The 24413-nt window shown below is 36.3% G+C and overlaps 3 protein-coding genes and 1 non-coding gene across 4 annotated transcripts; 2 read left to right on the top strand and 2 right to left on the bottom strand.

The window, feature by feature from the left end:
• The first annotated feature begins 50 nt into the window (after positions 1-50).
• Positions 51-9353, top strand: LOC142537806 (cellulose synthase A catalytic subunit 8 [UDP-forming]). The gene is made up of 25 exons (XM_075643296.1): positions 51-224; positions 422-521; positions 1107-1168; positions 1494-1550; positions 1883-1942; positions 2054-2110; positions 2377-2419; positions 2753-2830; positions 2929-3074; positions 3163-3236; positions 3328-3481; positions 3579-3650; positions 4532-4880; positions 5110-5189; positions 5347-5398; positions 5506-5647; positions 5739-6005; positions 6198-6543; positions 6667-6804; positions 7002-7127; positions 7206-7418; positions 7517-7784; positions 7877-8076; positions 8160-8513; positions 8607-9353. The coding sequence occupies exons 1-25, from the start codon at positions 132-134 to the stop codon at positions 9192-9194; spliced, it is 4119 nt and encodes a 1372-aa protein (XP_075499411.1). The 5' UTR covers positions 51-131; the 3' UTR covers positions 9195-9353.
• A 1315-nt stretch (positions 9354-10668) lies between these two features.
• LOC142533780 (receptor-like protein 51) lies at positions 10669-12286 on the top strand. The gene is given in 2 exon segments (XM_075640674.1): positions 10669-10946; positions 10948-12286. Coding segments are annotated over 2 exon segments (1290 nt in total). The 5' UTR covers positions 10669-10716; the 3' UTR covers positions 12008-12286.
• A 7384-nt stretch (positions 12287-19670) lies between these two features.
• TRNAE-CUC (transfer RNA glutamic acid (anticodon CUC)) lies at positions 19671-19743 on the bottom strand. The gene has a single exon. It is a non-coding gene; the product is annotated as a tRNA-Glu (tRNA).
• Positions 19744-20142: 399 nt separating this feature from the next.
• Positions 20143-21982, bottom strand: LOC142537990 (uncharacterized). Its single transcript, XM_075643442.1, has 2 exons — positions 21307-21982; positions 20143-20681 (listed from the first exon to the last, which is right to left on the bottom strand). The coding sequence occupies exons 1-2, from the start codon at positions 21702-21704 to the stop codon at positions 20462-20464; spliced, it is 618 nt and encodes a 205-aa protein (XP_075499557.1). The 5' UTR covers positions 21705-21982; the 3' UTR covers positions 20143-20461.
• Positions 21983-24413: the final 2431 nt, after the last annotated feature.

Below are 24413 nucleotides of genomic sequence, written 5' to 3'. Positions count from 1 at the left end.
TAAATTTTTATTTTTCTAAAACCAAAATTTTGTATGTACAAACCCTAAAACAGATTAAACAATTAACTTCTAATCCCAAGCCACGAAATAGGAATACAAGGGAGGTTCAGGGGGCTGGGAGACTCGTAGTGATGGAACCAAGAAGATTGCGAGGCCACTCCGCTGCTGCCACTTCATGTATCGCTTCTCGCCTCCGCCCTGGAATTATAGCCACCGCCGGGGAGGTCTCCCCCCTGCTTTCTCCACTCATAAACTAATTGGAATCATGCGTGTTTTTCTGTGTTTATTTTTAATTTTCTTGAGGATGATGCAGAAAGTTTTGATTTTGAGGAATCTATTAGCGTTTTTGGATCTATTTTCCTTTTCTTGATTATATATAGAGTTTGTAGTCTCTTGATTGGTTTTGTATGTGCAACAACAGGATGGTTTCGTCTGCTGGTTTGATTTAAGGTGCAAAGATGTGTTGTTTAAGATGGATGTAGGGAATGGAGTTCCTGTTTCATCGTTATGTTTCAAACCAGGTTAGTACTTTCCCTTCCGTTTTTCCTTTGATATACTAGTTTCAACGACCTTTCAATTTCTGCATCCTTAATATTCTTTCGTGATCCATGATTATACTTTAGTGCAAAGCTAGTTGACATGGTTGATAGAGCAGGAATTCTGTGTTTGTTGTGGCTTTTTTCAGAGACTAGTTTATTATGTATCACTATTAAGTATTTGTCATCGTTTCTTGCGAACTTCAACTAGATGCAGGGAATATTGTTGTGAGATTTTTTTCGGGAAATTTCCCTATTTAATTTCTGCACTTATAATGGGCTATGTTTTGGTCAATGAATTTTTGAAGAATTTCATTGATTTAATGTTTGCAAGGACAGGTTGGAAAGAAAATTTCAATTGATGATGTACATTTGAGACTGTTTTCCTTTCCTGATAAATTTCACTATCTATACTTCATCTACATAATGAGTACTTGAGGTGACCTTTCTATAGATCAGCAAAATGAAAAATATGTTTTTCGGCACAGATTATGAGAAATATGTTTTGTTGGAGAATTTCCTGTGCAGCTTTCTTGTTAGTGTGATTTTATGTTTTTTTTGCATGCGCAGGAAATGAAGATATCGTCTATATTTCTGCTGGCAATGAAGTCAAGTGTTTTGATCTCCATATGGTATGCTGTGTGCATTGATTTGACCTTGTTAATTTGTTTTTGGAATGTTCTCTCAAAAGATTACAAATATATTTATCTGATTTTTGAGCAATATCTCCTGTTTGTGTTCTGGCTTATTCATAAATGTACTAAGATGTTTGCATACATTCTCTTTTCCAAAGGTAAATTTTTTTGAACTTTCCCTTGTGCTTTCTACTAATAAATATGCATTTGATTTTAATATACTAGTCATGCGAGTTGCTTGATTTGCTTTCTAAAACTTTTATATGTTGTTGCATGCCTGATGTTAACAATGACACTTATCCGTTGACTGTTACAATTAAAGACAGATTCATTGAAGCAAATTGAATGCTACAACTATAACAAGGATGAGATAAATCAGGTATAAAATCTAAATGTTTGTTTTATTTGAATTTCTTGTCATGACATTCTTTGTTGGCGTGAAATTTTTCTGCATTTCTGTTATGAGGATAAACTAACTATACACTTGTTTTGAAGTGAAAGAGAATAAAAAGAACTGAATTTCATGATAGGGTTATGTTTAGCTTTACTTATGTCTCAGGATCGGCTGCATCTTCGTAGTAAACCTTCAGCTTTCTTATCGGAACTTTTTATTTATCCATATTGATGTAGACAATCAAGATTTTTCCCTCGTGCATGAAACTAAATCATAAATACGAACCTGTTACTGATATGTCATTTGCACAATTTCAGATTGCTTTCCATTCAAAGTCACCGTTCCTTGCTGCGGCAGATGATACTGGAGATGTGAAGGTATTTTTATTTGACAGAGAGGTTTTACGTCCATCACAGGAGTATCAGAGTATGCCATCTGCAATGTTTAGGGAGCTGTGGCTGAGACAATGACTCTTGACTTTGTTGTAGATCATTGACACCCAACAACAATGTATGTTCAAAACTCTAAGAGCTGGCCACAAGAGCGTATGCTTCTTTTCGTAAAGATATTTTGTAATAAATTTCTTTAGGAAGATTACAGTTTATTTGGTCGTTTTTATGGGATTTTTATTTTCCCTTCAAACGTTAGATGCAGTGTTCTGATCTCTTGATCTTATGGAAAGCTTGTTGACCTTAAACTTCTCTCAAGGTCGATGTCCCTTAGATTCGATATATATTATTACATTACTTAACGGTTTTAATTTTTTTTCATATTATTTGCAAACTTTTGTAACATTTACCGTCTTCTTCAGATTTGCAGCACTGTTCAGTTTCTTCCTTGGAAGAATTGGGAAGGTAAATTTTGTTTTTATGCATGAGATGATGTCGAGTTCATTTGGTCATTTGTTCAACCTTTTTAACACCTGTGTGCGGGCAGGAAAAATCCTAGTGATAAAGTATCTCACAATCATTTGTCTAGTTGATAAAGAAAGTTGTATTTCAGTAGTATTCTATGTGTCGATATCTGTTTTGCATCATTCTAGACTGTCAACTGTCTTGAATATCTTTTGAGTTAAATAATATGATATTCTGGCTGCTAAATATTCATGTTTTAGTTGCTATGCTTTGTCTAATACATCAGTGTTTTCTGTTATTTCATTTTAATTTTGTGTGTGGTGGTTGTTGCAGTCATATCTGGGGGTCTTGATTCAAAACTTGTGATGTGGGACTTCTCCAAAGGACGACCAAATAAAATCATGGACATGGGTATAAATTCATCCTATATGTTCTCCTCATCTGTTCTCCACGTTCTTTCGTTATATTCTTTTTTTCATTAACATTTGTTATTGAAATACCTGATACAGGCAACAAAGGTGATGCAGGACAATGTCTAAACCCAGCTTTTATCCATAGTCTAGCAGTTCCTGAAATAGACATGGTTGATGAAGTTGGAAAGATCTGTGTAGTGGCTAGGGGTGATGGTGACATCAGTATACTCAATGTTGATACTGCCCCAGCTTAAGTCCAAAACTGTAAAGCCTAAGCTAGGAACCAAATCTAAGTCGACATCAAAAGATGCTGAAGCTTTTGGTTCCCAGGATCAAGATCGAATTGATAGAGGACTGCATTTAGACTACTCAATTGGTGGACACACTGCTGCAGTATCCTCCGTGTAAGCTATGCTGTGGTGTTGTGCTTGTTTGTTGAAATCTAATTGTTGTAAAGGATTTTGTATTCGTAGTTGATAAATAACATTCTACCAGGGCCTTTTCTATGTTCGGAGAGAAAGGGAAGTTTATCATTTCAGGTGGGAATGACAAGTCTATAAAATTGTGGGATTGGTCAAAAGCTTACGAGGATGGTCTGGCTGGCCATGGCGACCAACTTCTACGCTTGAACATTAATCTGAAAAAAAAGGTGGGTGAACACAATCTTCTCCTTGGTTATTTGATTGCCAAGGACTTGCTTTTTCCTATTGTCATGGGATTGTTCTGATTGGATTTTACTTTCTTAGGTCAATTGGCTCTGCACCACTCCCTCTGATTCAGAAAACCTTATTGTTTGTGACACATCCAGTGCAGTGAAGGTTTATACCGTAGGGTGTATCAATGCACAGCCTTAGGGTCTGTGTGCAGCTGTTGGAAAGCTTGAGACGGGCCTTTTTGCACATGAAATTTTCTAGGCTGTGTTTGCTAATGTTTAGTTTGCGAGTTTGAAATGTATTTGATGTCCCCTTTAATGGGTGTACTTTATGATTTATAAGATCGTTGAAACTAAAATTACTGGTCGACTTTTTTCCGCAAGATATTGTGAGATTGCGTTGCATAGCTTTTTGATGGTGTCACTGGGCTTTGGTCTATCATTCGTGTGAATGATTTGTATTCGCAACTAGATCTGCATCTCTAAAATGGTGCTTAATGTGGGGATGAATATATCAATGCGGTACCGTCATATTTTTTACCTTCTTGAGCTAGAACACAAATACAACTACAATATGATTTTCCCGCAGCAAGTATTTTACTAATCGTAGAAGGCATATATGGTTAGTACTCGCATTGTATGCTGCTGGAGTCCGAAATGTGCATAAAGAATATTAAAATACCTAGCTAGATAACGAAAAAAAACCCTAGAAAGAAACCAAAATTGTCGAGTTTTCGATCGAGCTCAGTGCAATATTTCCGCGAACATTGCTTGAGTTTGATTGTAAAAATGTGGGTGATATAATTGCTCAAAACTTCAGTCAGCCTTATTTTCAGCTTTTCTGTGTATTTTGGTTTGGTCCAAAGTAGCTTAAACCTCAAGGATTGTTGGTTGGGTGAGTTGAGATGTAGCAAATCCCAACTGCAATTTTACTTCAAATTCCCGCAAATTTTTAAATCTTACTGTCAAGAAAACGACATTGCTTCCATCTTTATCCCTCCGGGTTTACAAATACGTGACACCAACACCTCAACCCACATCTGATTCAACATCCCTTTTCCATCTTTCGAATTCCAATACAAAAATAGCTCATACTTCGCATTGATTTCATATCAAGCAATACTTTTTTGTCATACTGGTAAAGTAGCAAAACAAGAATTTGGATTTCAAGTGCAGAGGAATTCAGGAAAATTACTGCGGGAGGTGAGAAGTGAAGATGATGGAGCCTGGGGTTCTTTCATGCAGCACTTGTGTGAAAAACTGGGATTGAGTTCTAATGGTCGATTGTTTGTGGCTTGTCACGAGTGCAATTATCCCATCTGTAGGTACTGTGTGGACTACGAAATCAAGCAAGGACGCAACACGTGCATGCGTTGCGGCACTCCTCATAATAATGGTATTAAATCTTGAACTTTATTTCTCCGTGCTTAATTGTGTCTCCGATCCTTCATGTCAAAGGGCTCTGATCAGTCCCTGCAGAAGTTCAACGTTCATGATATGCTGCCTTGTAATTTCTCTTTGATTGCGGCAAAAATCTGCCCACTGTTTGGATCTCTAAAGAAAAAGAATCTTACTTTTATCTCAAATTTGTAAAAAACATTAACTTGTTGCGATGAAATGAACAGATGACAAGGAGGAGACTGATAGTGGAGAAAAAGAGTCTGGAAATCATATGAAAATGGCATCACGTCTTGATACAGTGCAGGTATTGTTCACCAAAACCCTTCAAACAGTTTCGAAGTTAAAAGACCAATATATTTACTTGTAAGATGAGGAAACAGTGTATTTCATTGTTTGTTGCAAATGGCGAAGACGATTAAGCTTAACGCATAAAATCTTTTTATTGGTTTGATGTTTTGCAGGATACTGGAATTCATGCTAGAAATATTAGTACTGTTTCTACAGTTGACAGTGGTGTGTGAAATATTTTTTTTCATGATAGTATGAATTCTCCCTTTATATTAGTGAGTAAAATTTTTATTGAAGTAGTCTTTTCATATCTATGTATCTTATCTATGTAGAATACATAGATGATACTGGGAATCCAATATGGAAGAATCGTGTGGAAAGTTGGAAAGACAAGAAAAACAAAAAGAAACATGCAACAAAGGAGAAAACCGAAGCCCAAATTCCATCCGAGCAACAAATGGAAGAAAAGCCGCAGTAAGTGTACTGATATAAGGTTGTGAACTTCTTGAAAAAAGTCGTGGATTTTGGATTTTTTTACGTGGGATAAAACACAAACTTATTGCAGATCAATCGACGCTTCACAACCACTTTCAAGAGTGGTTCCACTACCCAAATCCCAACTCACACCATACAGAATTGTAATCATTATGCGACTGATTATTCTGGCCTTTTTCTTCAATTATCGAGTAACAAACCCTGTCGATAGTGCATTTGGGCTATGGCTCACTTCAGTAGTTTGTGAGATCTGGTTTGCCTTTTCGTGGGTGCTGGATCAGTTCCCTAAGTGGTCTCCAGTTAACAGGGACACATACATTGATAGGCTATCTGCCAGGTGTGCTCTCTTTTGATCCTTGATGCTCTTATTTGTCTTTGCTAACATAATATTTCTCTTCTTTTCAACCATTCCTTTTGTTATAAGTGGCCTGCACTATCACAAATTGGGGATTTTGATCAAAGGTCGAAGCAAATATTTCTTGAATATATGATCTTTATGAAATATAAATTTTATTAACTGCTTGGCTAGGTACGAGCGAGAGGGGGAACCCTCTGAGCTTGCTGCAGTTGATTTTTTCGTCAGCACAGTTGATCCATTGAAAGAACCTCCTTTGATAACTTCAAACACTGTTCTATCTATTCTGGCCATTGATTATCCTGTCGATAAAGTCTCTTGCTATGTATCTGATGATGGTGCTGCTATGCTAACTTTTGAATCTCTTGCGGAAACTGCCGATTTCGCAAGGAAATGGGTGCCTTTCTGCAAGAAGTATTCCATTGAACCAAGAGCACCTGAGTTTTACTTCTCACAGAGGATCGATTACTTGAAGGATAAAATACAACCTTCTTTTGTCAAGGAACGCAGAGCAATGAAAGTAAGTACAAATCTACATCTGTACACAGCCTCCAAGATCTAGTTAACAATGAGATTTTTTTATTTGTCGATAAGATCAACTTAGCTGAATAGTCTTTTTACGGTTTCTGATTTTGGATTTTAGAGAGACTATGAAGAGTATAAGGTCAGGGTGAATGCTTTGGTAGCAAAGGCTCAGAAAACGCCAGATGATGGCTGGACCATGGCCGATGGAACAAGTTGGCCTGGAAATAACACACGTGACCATCCGGGAATGATCCAGGTTCAATATATTGGTTTAAACTCGGGATTTTGTTGTTGAAGTTATTTATGAATTAACACCAACAATTTTTCTCTTACATGTATCGTTCTTGACACTGTAATCTAGATTTGTGCTTCTTCACAGGAGCTTCTGTTGGGAAAAGATAGCCTCACTGAAAACTAACCTAATGATCACAGCCTTTCCTGTTTCACCTTCAGGTGTTTTTAGGGAATACTGGCGCACATGATATAGAGGGTAATGAGCTTCCTCGGCTAGTTTATGTCTCACGGGAGAAGAGACCCGGCTATCAACATCATAAAAAAGCCGGTGCTGAAAATGCTCTGGTACTGATAGTTTTTAATGTTTTTTTGTGTGTATTATTTCATGCTTTTAATAACGACATTTGGTCTCTTTTCTTTAAGGTGAGAGTATCTGCCGTTCTTACTAATGCACCTTATATCCTCAATCTTGATTGTGATCACTATGTTAACAATAGCAAGGCAATTCGTGAGGCAATGTGTTTTCTAATGGATCCCCAAGTTGGTCCAGATGTATGTTACGTGCAGTTTCCTCAGAGGTTTGATGGGATAGACAAGAGTGATCGTTATGCCAACCGAAACACAGTTTTCTTTGATGTAAAGACTCTTGAGCTATTAAATCTAGAATCATGTTTCAAGACCTGTTATTAGAAACTAGAAAATATTAAGGCAGCTGGTAAATATGTTTCTCACAGGTTAACATGAAAGGGCTGGATGGAATTCAAGGACCGGTTTATGTGGGAACAGGATGTGTTTTTAACAGACAAGCTCTCTATGGCTATGGACCTTTGTCTCTTCCCACTATACCAAAGGCCTCTTCTTCATCTTGCTCCTGGTGTGGCAGTTGTTGCTGTTGCTGCCGTGGAAAGAAGTCTGTAAAAGAAAAGAATCTCTCAGAGGTCCATCGTGATGAAAAAAGGGAAGACCTTAATGCTGCCATTTTTAACCTCAGAGAGATCGAAAGTAAGTTTCTTGAATCTTGATGTACCGGATTATTAGGCATCAAATGTGGAATCTTCAAATAGTAAAGTGCATCTATTTGGTCAAATCTGTAGGTTATGACGAGCATGAAAGGTCATTACTCATCTCTCAAATGAGCTTTGAGAAAACTTTTGGCTTATCTTCGGTTTTTATCGAGTCTACATTGATGGAAAACGGAGGAGTAGCCGAATCGGCTAATCCATCTACGCTGATCAAAGAAGCGATCCATGTCATAAGCTGTGGGTATGAAGAAAAGACTGCTTGGGGTAAAGAGGTAAGAAATTTAAATCTTTTTAGTATCTGAATTATCTTCCCCACGTGCTGGCTTGAATATGCCAAACGTTTATGTGTTTGTAGATTGGTTGGATATACGGGTCAGTCACTGAGGACATATTAACCGGTTTCAAGATGCATTGCCGTGGATGGAGATCAATTTACTGCATGCCCTTAAGGCCAGCGTTCAAAGGATCAGCACCAATCAACTTGTCTGATAGACTGCACCAGGTTCTAAGGTGGGCTCTAGGATCTGTTGAAATTTTCTTGAGTCGACACTGCCCTTTGTGGTATGGATTTGGAGGCGGTCGCCTCAAATGGCTCCAACGCCTTGCGTACATCAACACCATTGTCTATCCTTTCACATCCCTCCCACTTGTCGCATACTGCTCATTGCCTGCCATTTGCCTTCTGACCGGGAAATTCATCATACCAACGGTAAGAATCTCACCTTAATCTTTCAAGCTAGATTCAAACATCTGCCATTTTTTTCCGTGTTTTTAACTGATCTAGGCGTGTTCCTTGGTTTAGCTCTCCAACCTGGCTAGCATCCTATTTCTTGGGCTCTTCCTTTCCATCATTGTCACTAGTGTGCTCGAAATGAGATGGAGTGGCGTAAGCATTGAAGCATTGTGGCGTAACGAGCAATTTTGGGTCATAGGAGGCGTCTCAGCTCATCTTTTTGCAGTCTTCCAAGGATTCTTGAAAATGCTTGCTGGAATTGACACAAATTTCACCGTGACAGCAAAAGCAGCAGACGATGCAGATTTTGGTGAGCTCTATGTATTCAAATGGACGACAGTTTTGATCCCTCCAACGACTATTCTAATTGTGAACTTGGTCGGGGTCGTTGCTGGATTTTCGGATGCATTAAACAGTGGATATGAATCTTGGGGCCCTCTGTTTGGTAAGGTTTTCTTTGCATTTTGGGTTATTCTTCATCTCTATCCTTTCCTCAAGGGTTTGATGGGTCGACAGAACCGGACTCCGACCATTGTTGTGTTGTGGTCTGTTCTTTTAGCGTCTGTTTTCTCTCTGGTTTGGGTAAAGATAAACCCATTCGTAAGCACAAACGATGCTTCCACAGTTGCTCAAAACTGCATTGCTATTGATTGTTGAGTTTAAGATGATGTAAGGGTAAAATTTAGCAGCCAAGAATGCTTGTTTTTTCTAGGTTAATGTTGTAATAAGTTGGTTTTGGTTTGAGATTTCAAATCTCGATTTGATACTAAAAAATGTGTCAACGCAAAATTCACATGCACATGCGTTACCGTTGAATCCAGTCGTTTGTAAGTTTTTATTTTATTATCCCTCAGGAGTTTTACTAATGCTTGAGTTACAGACATCGCGTAGAACTTTATTTGTATACTTCATATTAGTCCATAAGCAAAATTTAAAATTTTAGGGTATAAATTATCTTCATTTTTAAATAAAACCATGATATATTGAAATTTAACAATTCTTTTAATTGAGAAATATTGTAATGATCATGGGTCATAGTCTGACCCGACATGAGACTTTGCTCATGCCCATACACCATTTTTGGTCATGGACCGTATGTTGGTTCAGCACAGCTCGTATCACATGTACCATCATTCATAGAATATCTCACCACTGAATGTTTTTTTTGCCTCTCCCAACACTTGAAAACAAAACTTCTGGGAGTGAGATATTTTATGCGTGACTGTGCATGAACATAAACTACGACTCATACTGGACTAACTCAGGACCAGTAACTACGCATGGACATAAGTTGAGTCTCGTGTTAGATCAACCTACAACCATAATTATTACAAATATAAGGCAGCACTTAGTGCCAAATATGATGTATGAGTTAATTACATATATTTATTATGTATGTTATTCAATAATTGACTCAAATATTATATAAATAAATTAAAATTTTAAATCATTATATTAATTTCTATCATATCAACTCACGAATATATAATTTGTAACTAAATAAAAATGGTCCACTCGTGGGATCAAAACTATGGCGTAAAATTAAACCCAAAGTCTCAAAATCTCTACTCAAAGTAGTTTATATAACAACTGTTGCATAAAGAAAAATAATTATGAAAGAGCCATGTATAGGAGGATCATAGTTTATAACACAGTAATATGTCTTTTGTGAGACGGTCCCACGAATCTTTATCCTGTAAAATAGGTCAACCCTACCGATATTCACAATAAAAGTAACACTCTTACATAAAATGTGATATTTTTTTTATTGATAACCCAAATAAAAGATCTATCTCACAAACTACGACCCATAAAACTATCTCACACAAAGTTTTTTTCAGTAACATAATATCATATTTTTACAACTTTAATTAATGGAAAATCTCTGCTTCTACATTTTCTTTATATACTTTATTTTTAAATACCACTCTGGATCTTACATTTGACCCTTTGACTTATGTTACGGTAATCTATTTGATCATTGAATTACTTTTATGCCCCTTTTTCAAAGCGAAATCGTTAACCTTACCCGTCACTCGAGATTGAGATTTGTGTAAATATATCAAAATCTAAGGGTTAAAAGATGTCCATCCAACTGTCACACACCTTCTTTCAATATGCATATATTATAAAGTAGCCTGCCAGAGCTCAGCTCACGGTATACTGAATCTCAGCAAGAATGTCACTATATCCTCCCCTCCTCTCCCTGTTCCTCCTCATCTCCTCCACCGTCTCCGCCACCGCCGCGACGGCGGCCGTCTCCCCTGTTTCATCTCCTTCCTCCTCTCCGACCCCAAAACTGCCCTCCCCCTCCCCTATTTCCACTTCTACCCTTGACCCAGAACAACGAACAGCACTCGATTCCCTCAATATCCCAACGCCTAAGGACCCCTGCTCCCCGCAGCCTCACCTCTCCTTTCGCCGCCACCTGTGACTCCTCCTCTCCCTTCCGACACCTCCTCTCACTGTCACTCTTCAACTGCTCAGAAGACGTAGCTTTGTCCACCACCGCCCTCAAGTCGCTCTCCACAGTCACTTCGCTCAGCTTCTTCAACTGCCCCATTCCCGTCATTCGTCTCCCCACTGAGTTCGCCTTGAATCTTCGGTCATTCACTTGCATCAACAGCCTGAAGAAGCTCACAGGGGTCTGGCTCAGCAGGCTGGAGAATGTTACTGAGTTGACTGTTTCAAAAGCTATTGTAACTGCTAGTGGCCCTTCTATTATACTCAACAACATGAGATTCTTGCATTCTGTTACTCTCTCACATGCAAATCTCTCCGGTTTTCTTCCTAAACATTGGCATCCGAATCTTACTTTTGTCGATTTATCTGGAAACCGTCTGAAAGGAGAGATACCCCTTTCCTTAACCCGCCTTGAAAATCTTGTGCACCTGAATCTTTCATCTAATTCCCTTGATGACACGCTTCCCAGCACAATTGGAGACTTAAGCGCCTTGCAGAATCTTTCTCTGGGATCAAACTCGTTATCAGGTCCAATCCCGCAGTCTCTAGCTGAATTGTCAGGGCTGATGCACCTTGATCTGGGTTCTAATCAGCTGAATGGGACGATCCCGAATTTCATTCGAGATATGAAGAGTTTGAAGTACTTAAATCTTGAAAGGAATAATTTTCATGGGGTATTGCCTTTCAATGCAACATTCATACAGAAATTGGAGGTGCTCAAGGTTGGTGAAAATTCATATCTTTGTTACAACCACACAACATTGGGATCAAAGTTGAAGCTTGGTATTGCTCCTTGTGATAAACACGGGTTTCCTGTGTCTCCTCCGCCGGCTAAGGATTCTTCTGATGATTCGAGTGATAATTCTGATGAATCAGATTATAGTGATGTAGAGGACAAGAAGCATCACCATGGACCTAGTAAGATTGTTCTCGGTGTTGCAATTGGGCTTTCTTCCATTGTCTTTCTCATTGTTTTCTTGATTCTTTTATCTAGATGCTGCAAATGAGTTTGTGACAAAAGATTGTTCGGTTGTTCATTTAGCTTAGGAGATTTGTTGGTTCAACGTCATAATTGTTCAATTCATTCCTTATTTATGTAAAAGAAATTTCAGAAAGAGACGAGGGGGAAAGAAAAGGAGGATTTTTTTGAGTCTGATTAATTTTAGTTTTATTTTTTAATGGTATGGGTATTTGATTTGTCACATGGCGAAAATTGTGTTGATTATGTAGGAACATGCTTCTCTTGAGATGTAACAATTTGCCTACTCTCATTTTTGAACACTTTCTCCTCGGCCTTTGATTTTGCCTTTTTGTTCTTTGCTTTTCTGGATCTGCCATGTTTTGATTCCACCATGCACGGAGTGTATTTACATTTTGATTGAAGCCAAATGAACTATCAAGTTGTTTCTGGTCATGTGTACGACACTGCCGTTGATTATAGTATCAGGCTTTGGGGAAAGATTTAGCATGGCACTACAGATGCACGAGTGCTCGAATCTGATTGTAACTTCATAGCTAAAATCAATGCTCTTGTTGAGATGCAAATGTCAGGATTTTCATCCTATTAAAACTTTCATAATCCAAAATTAATACTTTCGTTGAGACACAAATATCATTGCTATTCATGATGCTATGAATATGCTATAAGAGCTACTGATGCTCAAGTGCTTGAATCTGATCACATCATTCACGTGTGACGATCGCGATGGTATGATGGTATACAACTTTACATCATAATATATTAAATGCCTCTTCTCCGAGGATAAAGGTATAGTTGAGATGCAAACCTTGTTATCCTTCTTGATTGTATGACTATGAGACGTCTGCTTAACAACTCACTAGTCCGCTTACTTACATTAGATCGCTACGCTTCTAAGCATGGATCTGCTAACTAGTTCTGTAGGAAAGGATCGATTTGACATATTTTGGGGTTCCATTTTGGTTCCTTCGATTTCTTTTCCTTTTCCATGGATATGTTACAGCATTCGAATTGCATTCCAATAGAGTAAACATGATGCAGGTTGTTTGTTAGAATTGATACTTTTCATGTTCAAAATCACAAGTACTTCTAGAGGTTTGCATTATATCCTTATGAGGAATTCATCCATTTGTTTCTCACTCGCACTCTCGTAGTTCCTCGAGTTCATGTAAACTTGATATAATTAAAACTATAATAAAATGAAACGGAAAAATGATTCTTTCATGCTTAGTCTCAAGCGTTGCTATTAGTTTGTGGTGGTGGGAAGTTGTTATCATTAGTTACATGTAATAATCCATATTGAATGCTGAAAAGAATAATAATAATAATAACCAATTTTGAGTACTTTTACATGTTAAACATAATTATTAGTGTTACGGATTCATAATAATACCAAGAAAGTTGATGACATTGATTTGCATTAATAGTAGAACGTTTGGGTATTGGATTAGTTGGTTAGGGGATCAATTTTCTAATTTGTCTCTCACATTGGAAAACTACATCTTATCAAACACTGAACTAAAAGATCGAAATATGGTTTCATGCCAGATAAGATTATTCTTAAATATTAATTATTATTATCTTTCTTATTTTACTAACATAATATTGTAGTCATGAACCCAATTTGCACGATATGTCATGTGACAATGATATATTTGAGATATAATATAAGAATTATGAAAATAATTAAATTTTTTAAAATATTCAAATATATTATGATGATTCCATTTTTCTTGCATTTATACAGTTCTTCATCAAACAGTTATGTTCACATTTCATGAGCTGTTAAAATCCAAAATTTTTGGACAGGATATGTTAAATTACAAATTTCGCTTTGGATCATATCTTGTTCTTGACTCTCGCATTATCCAGAAAGTACGAAGATAAAAAATTATGAGTGCGACTGTTTTATACTCGAATTATCTTCTTCGCTCACCGTATTTTTCTGCTTTGAATGGACACAAATTGGGAAAGCCCTTCTTTTCCTTCAAAGGTACAATCTTGAATCTTCCATTGATTTTGTTTAATGGCAAAGGGTTTGAATATTAGATTTCCTCCGATATTTTTGCAATTCGGTTGATGGGTCTGTCCCTTCCGTGGAACTGAATAATTATCGTTTTCTGGGAAAATTGCATTTTGACTTATCGGCTCTCGCAGTTGGTAGATGCAGGAATCATGTGTTCTTGGCCCCTCTGAACATTTGTTTGAGCATCTGCGTATAAGCAGCCCTCTGCTGAAGCAATGTTGGAGGTTCTTTTCCAATCAAGTACGCCAGGGTAAGGTCAGACAGTTGAGTGTTGTGTCATACATTTATTCTGGCAACTAAATTGTAGTTGAAAATCTTACAGGGTGAAGGGATTTGTCATTGTCAAGACTTAAAGTTCAGGAAAACTAGTAAATTTGGCAGTCCTTGCAAACTCCGACTCGAAAAATTAGTAGCGTGTTATGCATGCCGGCTTTTCAAACACCACAATGTAAGTGAAAGTGTTTTGAGAGTTGCAGCATTGCTTACATCTTTTGATGCCGACGACCCCATTTATATGGCTTTTACTTCGAAGATAGTTTTACAGTTGGGAAAGCCTTTGAGCTCATTATAACTCTATGATATGTTATGGAGTTGATGTAGAAACTTGTACATCTTTAGATGCCGTGTTAGAGTAGGTGCCGGTAAGCCAACTTGTGGCTCTGGTTTTATTGACTCTGATGTAAAACAATATTTATTTTAATAATATTTTACGATTTTATTCGATTATGGCATTATACTTTATCTGTATACTCATGCAAGCTGCATAGATAAAGTTCTTGAATACACAATAGGTACCATGATGTCTGCGTCCCAACGTAAGATCATGAAACTCATTAGGAAGCGTACCGTATATTCTAAATAAGTTCCTAGTCGATTCAGCCGCCTGAAACAAGGATAAAGGTCGCTCGAGCTCGAAACTAGCATCTGTGGATTAAACATCATGTTTCATTGATAAGGGCATAGAGATGTCCATTCACACAGATGGATGATCATATGATGATGCACTAAACAACCTTCCCTCGAACTGTCCAAGTGGTTCTCACTTATCAAGTGGAATAGTGCGCAGTTATAGGTTGTACACCATTAGTCCTTTGACCCGGGACAATGTAAGGGCTATACATACTAGCATGCACTTTGATCCGTTTACCGACTCCATCGAGGGTCATTAGGTGGCGAGGTTGGGTGTAGTTTCGAAATATGTAGGAGCAAATGCATTGTAGTCGGGAATTCACCGTTTACCTACGGGTAAAGATATCCTATGTGGTCTGATGAGTCAATAGTGTAAGAAATCTTTGGCCGGAGTAAGACATGTGCAGTTTGGAAAGGTGTTTCCTCAGTTGCACATACCATGACACTATTACTCAAAGATAAATCACATCGCTATCGAATTCATATGCAACTCTCGATATACTAATGGTTGCAGATTCGATCGGGATATATGTGTTGAAGGGACCGTACTGTACGCTAATCATGACTAAAGGTTCTTACAGGCACTATCAATGATACCTAGGGGATCATAGGACGATGCTACTAGACGCTCTTACCATGATCCGATGGGTCCAATCAGAAATGAGTTCTGACATTCTTGATCAAGGTGTTGATGAAAAGAATGAGACTAACTAGGGTAAGCCTAAATAAGAATAAATGTTATTCTGAATCACACGGAGATGTGAAAAGTTGGAATTTGACGACTATAGTATGATGGAGATCAAACAGAAAGCTTATAAAGGAGTTTATGAGCTGATTCCATGGGATGGAAGAAATGAAAGTTGGCATGATTGCTAAATAAGGAAGGAGAGTGGAACTGTTTGTTTTGTGAAGGAGTTCACTAGAACTCGTAGATGCCAAATATGGTTACTGTCATATATGGTAAGTTCCAAATTTGGTAAGTGAAAATTTTGATTTTCGAAATTTTCGATTTTCATTATATGAACAAGATTTGTATCATTGGTACATCGGCGCTTTCGGATCGTCGATCGGGGTTATAATGAGTTCGGAATCATTTTTTTTTAGTGAATTTGAAATTTACTAATTAAATGATTGTGCTAGCAGTGATGACTATTAATATGCACAAATTTCCATTAATATTATAGAGGAGTTTATAATTAAATTAACTAAGGAGTTAATTTATAAATTAAATAATAGTTATTTAATTTAATATATATACATGTATATATTTTATATGGTGATATAAAATATGTGTATATGATATTATTATATCATGTATTATTAAAAGTTAATAAATAAATTATATATTAATAATATGAGAATTTAATTATAATGAAAATATAGAGTCCTTGTGGGAGAGGGACTCCTAATTGGATTAGGAGCCTCACTCTATATATACACCACAAGGACTCATAACTACTAACCTAATTTTTGCACACAAAAGAAAAAATAATATTCTCTCTTCCTTATAAACCTCTCGGCCACCACAAAGGAAAAAGAAAAATTGTTGGCCTTTTTGGTTTTTTTATTGACGCGTTTCCATCGTCGCACGATCTCCGTCTTTTGGAAATTCGGAGATTACAATCTCAACGCAAGAATTGTTTGGAATTACTAGTGCAATCCAAACAAGGAATTCAGTTTCTGATCGTGGACCCAATTAGACGATCAAAGGAGAAGAGCCGTTCGTAGGAAATTACAAGAAGGGCTATTGTGACACCCTGTCTTGAAACTAGACATCAAGGAATGTCACATTCCCTAATAATACCTCATAAGAGAATTATGTCTCTTTAGAAGTATCACAGGCAGTAATAAGAACTATTAAAGAACTTTATTAGCGGAAGCAAAACGTACAAGTACTAGTAAATTACGATAAAGTTTTACATGTCCAAATTAACATAGACGGTAAGAGTGACAATGACGTAAACATTTCAGACAAACTGACTCATAGACTAAATGACTTATTATGCCTTCCAGCAATAATTCCAAACAACAACTGACGGATCATACATCGACATTTCTTTCTTTATCCAAATCTTGGTTACCTGGCTCTGGAAATTACAATAGATAAAGAAAATAAAGAGGTTAAGTCTTTAAGGACTCAGTGAGAATTAAATAATAATCAATATGATGTTAAATTTAACAAAATGATATAATAGACAATAGGGCGATCATCCGACTATATAAATGCACAAGATAAAAAATATGATTAACAAGAATAACGAGCCAAGTGAACTAATATACCCGGACCAAAGTCACGTTGTTCAATGGACTCAATCTTCAGACCAAAGTCCGTTGTCCAGGGCTCCGTCTTGGTCAATCATTTTATCATTCAATCATTCGTTCATTCATTCGTTGATTAACCAAGACCTTATTTGGTGAAAATTCGATAAGAATCACACTTAGTGTGATGATATTACAATGAGAACTTTTCAGTGAAGCATTCCATCATTATGTAATAACAGTAATGAGTAAATTAAGTAGAATAAATTTGACTATGAGGCTATCAAGATAATAGATTCGATCGGTAAGAAGGATATAAACATGATTGATGATTTATCATGATAGAAGGAGTGGCCATCGAAGTGATGCATCAACGAGATTAAGAAATACAATAATTATGCACAAGCACAAGAAATCAATAAAACATGGCAAATATCATTTAATAAAATATCATATTATAATTTCCATGCCAACTGCCAAAGTTTTAGGAAGAACGGTAAAAGTAAATTCCTCACCTTGAGACTTACTATAGATGAGAGTGAGAGTTCCAATTTCAAGTCAATCATATTGACCAATGTGATTATCATTAGTATAGTAAACATTTTTTGATATAGATTATCCTTAAATTTTTACCAAAATAAAGAATATAACTTTATAAACTTTATTTATTGACTAAAAGTTCATAAAAATTATTTTATTTATTTATTTAATATTTCTTTGTCAAAATTATTTTCTAATAGTCAAAACTATCTTTAAAATTTACAATAATTAATATTTAACTCCAAAAATTACAATATTTCCTATAACAACTCTTATCATAATATTAACTGAAAAAAATTCAAAATAGGTAATATTTGAAATTATTTTATCATTAATCGATATATATAACATTTAATATATAACTCACAAAAATCATAATAAATAACTTGTGAGTCGAAAAATTATAAAACTTCATAGCTACTTCCAATGATATATTTTTCAAGTATTGAAGGCTATGAACATTTATACAAAGGTTTTTATGATCATATAGATAGTATATCATATCCGAAAATCATAGTATTTCCCTTTAAAAATTCACAGTAAATGCAATACTCATCCAAAATTACGAAACTTGTACAGTAGCCTGGAATCATACAAAGAAACGTTCGGAAAATGAAATTTTAGTTTTTCACCGGCGCGTGCACGACGGCAGCGCGTGACCGGCGTCTGGCCACCACGCGCGGCCCATATTTCTCCAGTAGATGTAAAAACTTATTTTCTACAACTTTTATGCTTTAACTTTTCTCTAAATCCTAGCCGAAATATGCCAGAAACGTAAAAGAAGCAGTAGCTTATACTCCTACTTTGACCATCGGAAAACACTATTTCCGGTGTCGATTCCGGGAAACTACTAACATGGGTGAGAACTATGACACACAATGAACAACTTTCATGCTTGGACTAAGGTATAATACAATAAAGAAAAGTACGAAAAATGGGAGTGAAAACAGTACCTGAAAAACGAGTTTTCCGGCACTATTCCCTTCCCTGTTAGTAGCGATTTCTGAATTTTAACGAAAAATCGGTTGATGATTTTCGACACCTCCTTTTGTGGTATATTTCTGAGTAAGTTGAGAGTGTTGTGGAATTTTTATAGAATATTTGGAAGGGATTTGGGAATATAAAGATATTTTTGGCCCTTTTTCTCTACTTTTTGAGTTATAAACTCTCACCACTCGACCCTATACTAGACCCACTCCTTAAACTCGAAAATTCAGGCTGAGAATTCTTGAAATTCCTGAGGTGAAGGGTGCATTTTATAGGCAATGATCAAGCCTTATCTCCAATCTATGATGAACAAATCTCGATCACCGGTTGGGCAAGAAGGGAGGTGGTGTGTTGGTTAAGCAACTATGATGATGGTATGTAGGTATGTATGCATGTATGAATGTGCATATATAAATATAATATATTAGTTATTTCATTCAATTTTATATATATAAAAAATATAATAATTAATAAATTTTAGTAATTATAATATATGCAAATATCATTTAAGTTATGGGGTGCTACAGCTATATCCATCTAAACATCGGAATAATTTGGAGTCCAAGCGTTAAGAACGCAAAGGTATAATTCTAAACGTCTTATGAATGTTTTTGAACAGACGACGTCAAAAAACAAAATTTTTAAACTTCCGATGCGTCTTGGGTGCGAGAATACGATAGGCAAATCTTGCTGCCGTAACTTGTTAACTTTTGCATCTTAAGTTATGCACCTTTACCTGACAACTCCATCTTCATTGGAGTTTCTATGTTTGGTCATTAATTTTGAATTTAATTTTCTGATAGAGAAAACAATAGGCAAGAAAGGGTGTAAATTTCCATCTCCACAAAAAGAAAGAACAAACAGCACAAGATTCATCAACAATGAGCTTGGACTCACCTGAGGACGAACTTCTGCGCTTTTGGTCTCTCACAGTTTGAGTTGTTGGGCTGTGGGAGTACAAAAAATAATTTTCCGTTGCCGGGACTTGAACCCGGGTCTCTCGGGTGAGAGCCGAGTATCCTAACCAACTAGACTACAACGGATTTGTTGGGAGTTGATGCCTTATTAAATTAATAACCTATTTACCAAGTTTTTTTTTAAAAAAAGTTCTTTCTTTGTAGTCGAACATATATGGTCGAAAAAAAATATAGATTTAATGGCATATTATCCAGTTGCATTTTAATTGTGACACTTTCTTGTAAGATTTTACATCCAGAATTGCAAGAGTGTCTGTGTGTGTGTGTTTTTAAGAAAATGAAACCACTTTCATTAAATTAAGCCAACTTTGATGAGAAATATCACATGAAATCAAAGAGTTTTTTTTTTTTTTTGCATATTATATTATTTTTGATATGTTGTCTATCAATCGTTCGTCACATTTCTGTTTCCACGAATAAAATTACATTCAATATATGAGTGTCATCTCACTTGTGAATACGAAGATGAACATCGTAATATTACAAATAACAAATTTGGTCACATTGGTCTATACATACAACTAACACGACCATTGCTCTTACATGGGCAGGTCAAAGAACGATTTTGTTAGACCATTTCATCAGTGAATATTCAAGCTATTATATTTTTAACACTGTAATACTTCATAAACAGTCAGCAAATAATGTCTCCACCATCTACATAGGTGAACTTACTCTTTTGTTGATCTCTGAGACTCAGGCTGAAGACTGCGAATGCAATGGCGGCTGAACCGTTCACAACGAGAGTGTAATTAATGTTTTTCTTGTAGTTTTAGTCGCCTCGCTAAAACATATTTACACGAAAAAACCAAGGGACGACGAATGCAATCACCAAGCATGCCATTAAAAAGTTACATAGTCGTTGACCTCGCAAACATCTTCTGCTGCCCTCTGATGAAACACGACTAGGATCTGTGGAGCTCCTATCGTTCCATGCTTCCATGAATCCATAATCACTGACACCTTTGATGTTTTTTGCAGTGTCGCCGCAGATTTCACATAATCTGTAAACACATATCAAAACAATCTTATACAATGAAAGTGAGGAAAAGAAAAGTGCCGCTGAAAGAAAAGTACGTTTAAAACTCATATTTAGCAGAAGAGAGCAGAACTATGATTTACAATTGGAAGCGCTTTACACTACAAGACCCTTGGAAGTTGGAAGGACTCAAAATATTTGAGAAGGATCTCGGCTTCCGTTTGTTACTCCTAATAAAACTGAATTTTCATTTTAAGATTTCTCCCCCTATGAAGAGCTGTTGCACATTAAAGTTCAAAATTCTCAGATTTCACAATTTATGTTTTCACATAGATGCTTCCTTTTGGACTATGGATGGTTTGCTTGAAGTTTTCTGGGAATTTCAAGGCTGGCCTGGCCTCTTATACCATATCCTAAAGTAAATTCTTATACACTTCAATTCATATAAACAATCAAGTCACAATTTTAAACAAGGACAAGAAAGTATCATCCTAAAGCAATATGAACAAACACAAGATCACCTCAGGGAGATGGAGGGACAAACAAACATTTCAAAACATAGACCTCCATTGATTTGACAGACGTGAAATTAAACAAGAAACGAATTTCCCGCATACATTATTAAAAATATAAAGCAAAATCAAGATTACCTATTTCCTCGGACCCTAAACCAAGCCTTGGCACAATCCAAATGCGCAACTCCAATATCACCTGTACATCTACAACCAAGCTCGATCAACCCCGTCAAGCTCTTCCCACTTTCCTTCGCACTCAAATGACATATTCTACAAACCCTTTGGTTATCCCCCATAGCATCGTTGCAATTAACATCAATGACAAAAGATGAACGATTATCTTCCATTTTTTCCGTCTCATCCACTGGTGCTGCATTATTCAACGTCGTCCCATTTACCTTCGAATCTGGATCTGCAATTTCATGTTCTCCCACTTTGATTACATCCCCCAGATTAGCTGAATCACTCGACTCATCACCGCTGGCAGTATCAATATGCACGCTTCGATTGATTTCTCTCAACTCAGGATCCATCAATGTTCAAACAGCAGTTCACAAATCAAACCCAATACTTCAAAATGACAACCCACATAATCGCTTGGAAAAGAACAAGAAAATATGTAACCCGGAGAGGAAGGTAAGAGGGGGAATACGGTTGACTCAAAGATTGAGACAGGGGTTGAGTACTATTGGATGGTGACACGTATAGCGGAAATGGGTATAGAACAAGCTATCTTGATGAATAGTCTGAAGTTTCTTTACACTGTCAAGTTCACCACTTTCACTTTGAAAGTTGACACCATGCACAACACAGTAATTAATGCGAATGGATGTGCATGTTATATATATACATATATATATATATATATATATAAATACACACGATCAACGGACCTCACACATTTTGATAAACATGGATGAGATATTCATATTTGTCTTAAAGATGATATGGAATTTTTACATATTTACTTTAGTTTGTATGAAAACAGGAAAGGGCTGTAAATTTATGGACAGTTTAATTCAAATTGAAGTAAAGTCGGTCATCACAGATGAATGAGTAGCACATAAAGCGTGGTTACGAAATGATTGGGAAATTTTCTTTCACTTTTCCCTTCATTGATGGGAGAAAATTAGATAAAATTTCATGAAGCTGAATTACATCGTTAGTCAATGACTTGCTATTTAAAATGTTTTTGTTGTCCTTTTTTCTAAAGAATTTAATTCATTGCTTGACAATCAATATCTTGCCAATATAAATGAATATGAGGAATAAGGACTAATTTATGACAGGCCAGCTGGAGTTAATCGAGCTTGTCTATGACACAATAATCCCACTTTTCATCGTTTTTCAAAGGCTACAGACAGACAGTTTGTCTATTTAAGTTGTGTTTGGCAGAAAATAAAATAAACTAATGAATATTATGTAAATGACTGTGATAGAAATCTAATATATGAGATAAAATAGTATTATGTTTGATATAATTTTTAAGTATGAGATAATTTTGAATTTTATGATGAAATGATAAAATTGCCCTTTTCTTTAGTTTTTTCTTTACTCCGGCGACAACCCGGCAATGGAAGTGGTCCGACGGCCGGCGGCGGGAGGCGGTCCGACGGCTGTCGGCGGCCTGGCAACGGCGGTCGACGTTGGTCCGACGGCCGACGGCGGGAAGCGTTCCCGCGGCGGGAGGTGGTGGTCCGACGGTCGACGGAGGTCGGCGGCGGCCGGCAACGGAGGTAGTACGACGGTCGGCGGCGGCCGGCAACGGAGGTAGTACGACGGTCAGCGGCCGGAGTCGGTCTGCGGTCTGGCGGCAGTCCAACGGCGGTCCTGCGGCGGAGGTGGTCCGGTGTTGGTGAAAGAGAAAGGGTAAAATTGGAAAGAGGGTATTATTTAAGAGGTATTATTTAATCCTAGGTGAAAGAGAAGGATAAATAATCCTAGGAGAGAATGAGGTATTATTTAATCACACCTAATACAACCTAATCATTCATATGAGATATTGAGTTGGTTAAATAAAAATCGTACCAAACATTGGATTAGGTGGGTTTAAAAATCATAAACCCACCTAATCACTCCAATCAAACGCACCCTTACAGTACAGAGAAACAAATAATTGACTTAAAGATTTTAAGACTTTAAATCTCATATACTATTTTTTTATTTGAAAATCTTATTAAATAAACGTTATCAATAATAGACAAATTACGTTAGTTTAAGATTTCTACTTAACATGTTACCAATGCATGTGTTTTATATATTAGAAGAAAAGAATACATTTATTTAGGGATGATAATGGGTAGGGTATGAGTCGGATTTCATACATCCATCCCCATACTCATTTACTAAATTCATCCTCATACCCATCGGGTATTGAATTTCATCCTCATCCCCATACCCATCGGATTATCGGATACACATACCCTACCCAAATACCCTATTATCATATACAATTGAATTTTTTCAAATTTAAATTGTTTCAATGAAGTTATGAATATTTAAAAAAATATTTAAATGAACAATAAGAAAAATTATTAATGATAAAAATTTGCAAAATAAACCTTATAGAAAAAATAACAAAATATTAAAAATAGTTTATATTAGTTGAACAAAAGTACTTGGATTTGAGAAGATGAATCTTTAATAAATATAATTTATATATATATATACACACATATATACATACATATATATATTTATATATATATATATATATTAATTTAAACGGGTATTCGGGTCGGGTGTGAGTCGGATTATATCAAACCCGACTCCATATCCCAAACCCGAAAATCCTCATACCCGATTACCCAATTATTTAATCGGGTCTAAAAATCTCTTCATACCCTCTTCTATTCAGGTCGGATATCGGATCTTCCAACGGGTTCGGAGGAAATTGTCATCTTACGTTAAATAGAATCCACATTTTATTATGTAATTTTAATGGATGTATGATGTTGAATTAAAGCAAAGGCAAACAGTGCGAGCGATATTGTCTGTGGGTACCAAATCCATCTGACGATAGGTAGGGTGCCAATCCATATTAACCTCAGTTCGTGCCAATAATTAATGCACTAATTTCAATCAGTCAGTGGTCATGTCTATGTATACTACAAGTTATGATTTAGTTCGTGGTACGAGATAAATAATATTGAGATAAATAATATTTTTTAATAATAAAATAAAATATATAAAAAAATAGATAATATAATGTTTGATTTGATTGATTATTTTTATTAAATTTG

The sequence above is a fragment of the Primulina tabacum genome, chromosome 2 (genome assembly GCF_025594145.1).
Source record: "Primulina tabacum isolate GXHZ01 chromosome 2, ASM2559414v2, whole genome shotgun sequence".
Lineage (NCBI taxonomy): Eukaryota > Viridiplantae > Streptophyta > Magnoliopsida > Lamiales > Gesneriaceae > Primulina > Primulina tabacum.
Note: the sequence above shows the minus strand (reverse complement) of the source record. Positions and strands in the feature narration are given on the sequence as shown.

Excerpts from the sequence above, each read along its gene's own strand:
- LOC142537806 (XM_075643296.1), top strand. The coding sequence starts at position 132 with ATGGAACCAAGAAGATTGCGAGGCCACTCCGCTGCTGCCACTTCATGT. Across the intron at positions 1,169-1,493 it reads AGTGTTTTGATCTCCATATG|ACAGATTCATTGAAGCAAAT; the intron begins GTATGCTGTGTG and ends TTACAATTAAAG. Across the intron at positions 8,077-8,159 it reads AGACTGCTTGGGGTAAAGAG|ATTGGTTGGATATACGGGTC; the intron begins GTAAGAAATTTA and ends ATGTGTTTGTAG.
- LOC142537990 (XM_075643442.1), bottom strand. The coding sequence starts at position 21,704 with ATGGATCCTGAGTTGAGAGAAATCAATCGAAGCGTGCATATTGATACT. Across the intron at positions 20,682-21,306 it reads TTTAGGGTCCGAGGAAATAG|ATTATGTGAAATCTGCGGCG; the intron begins GTAATCTTGATT and ends ATGTGTTTACAG.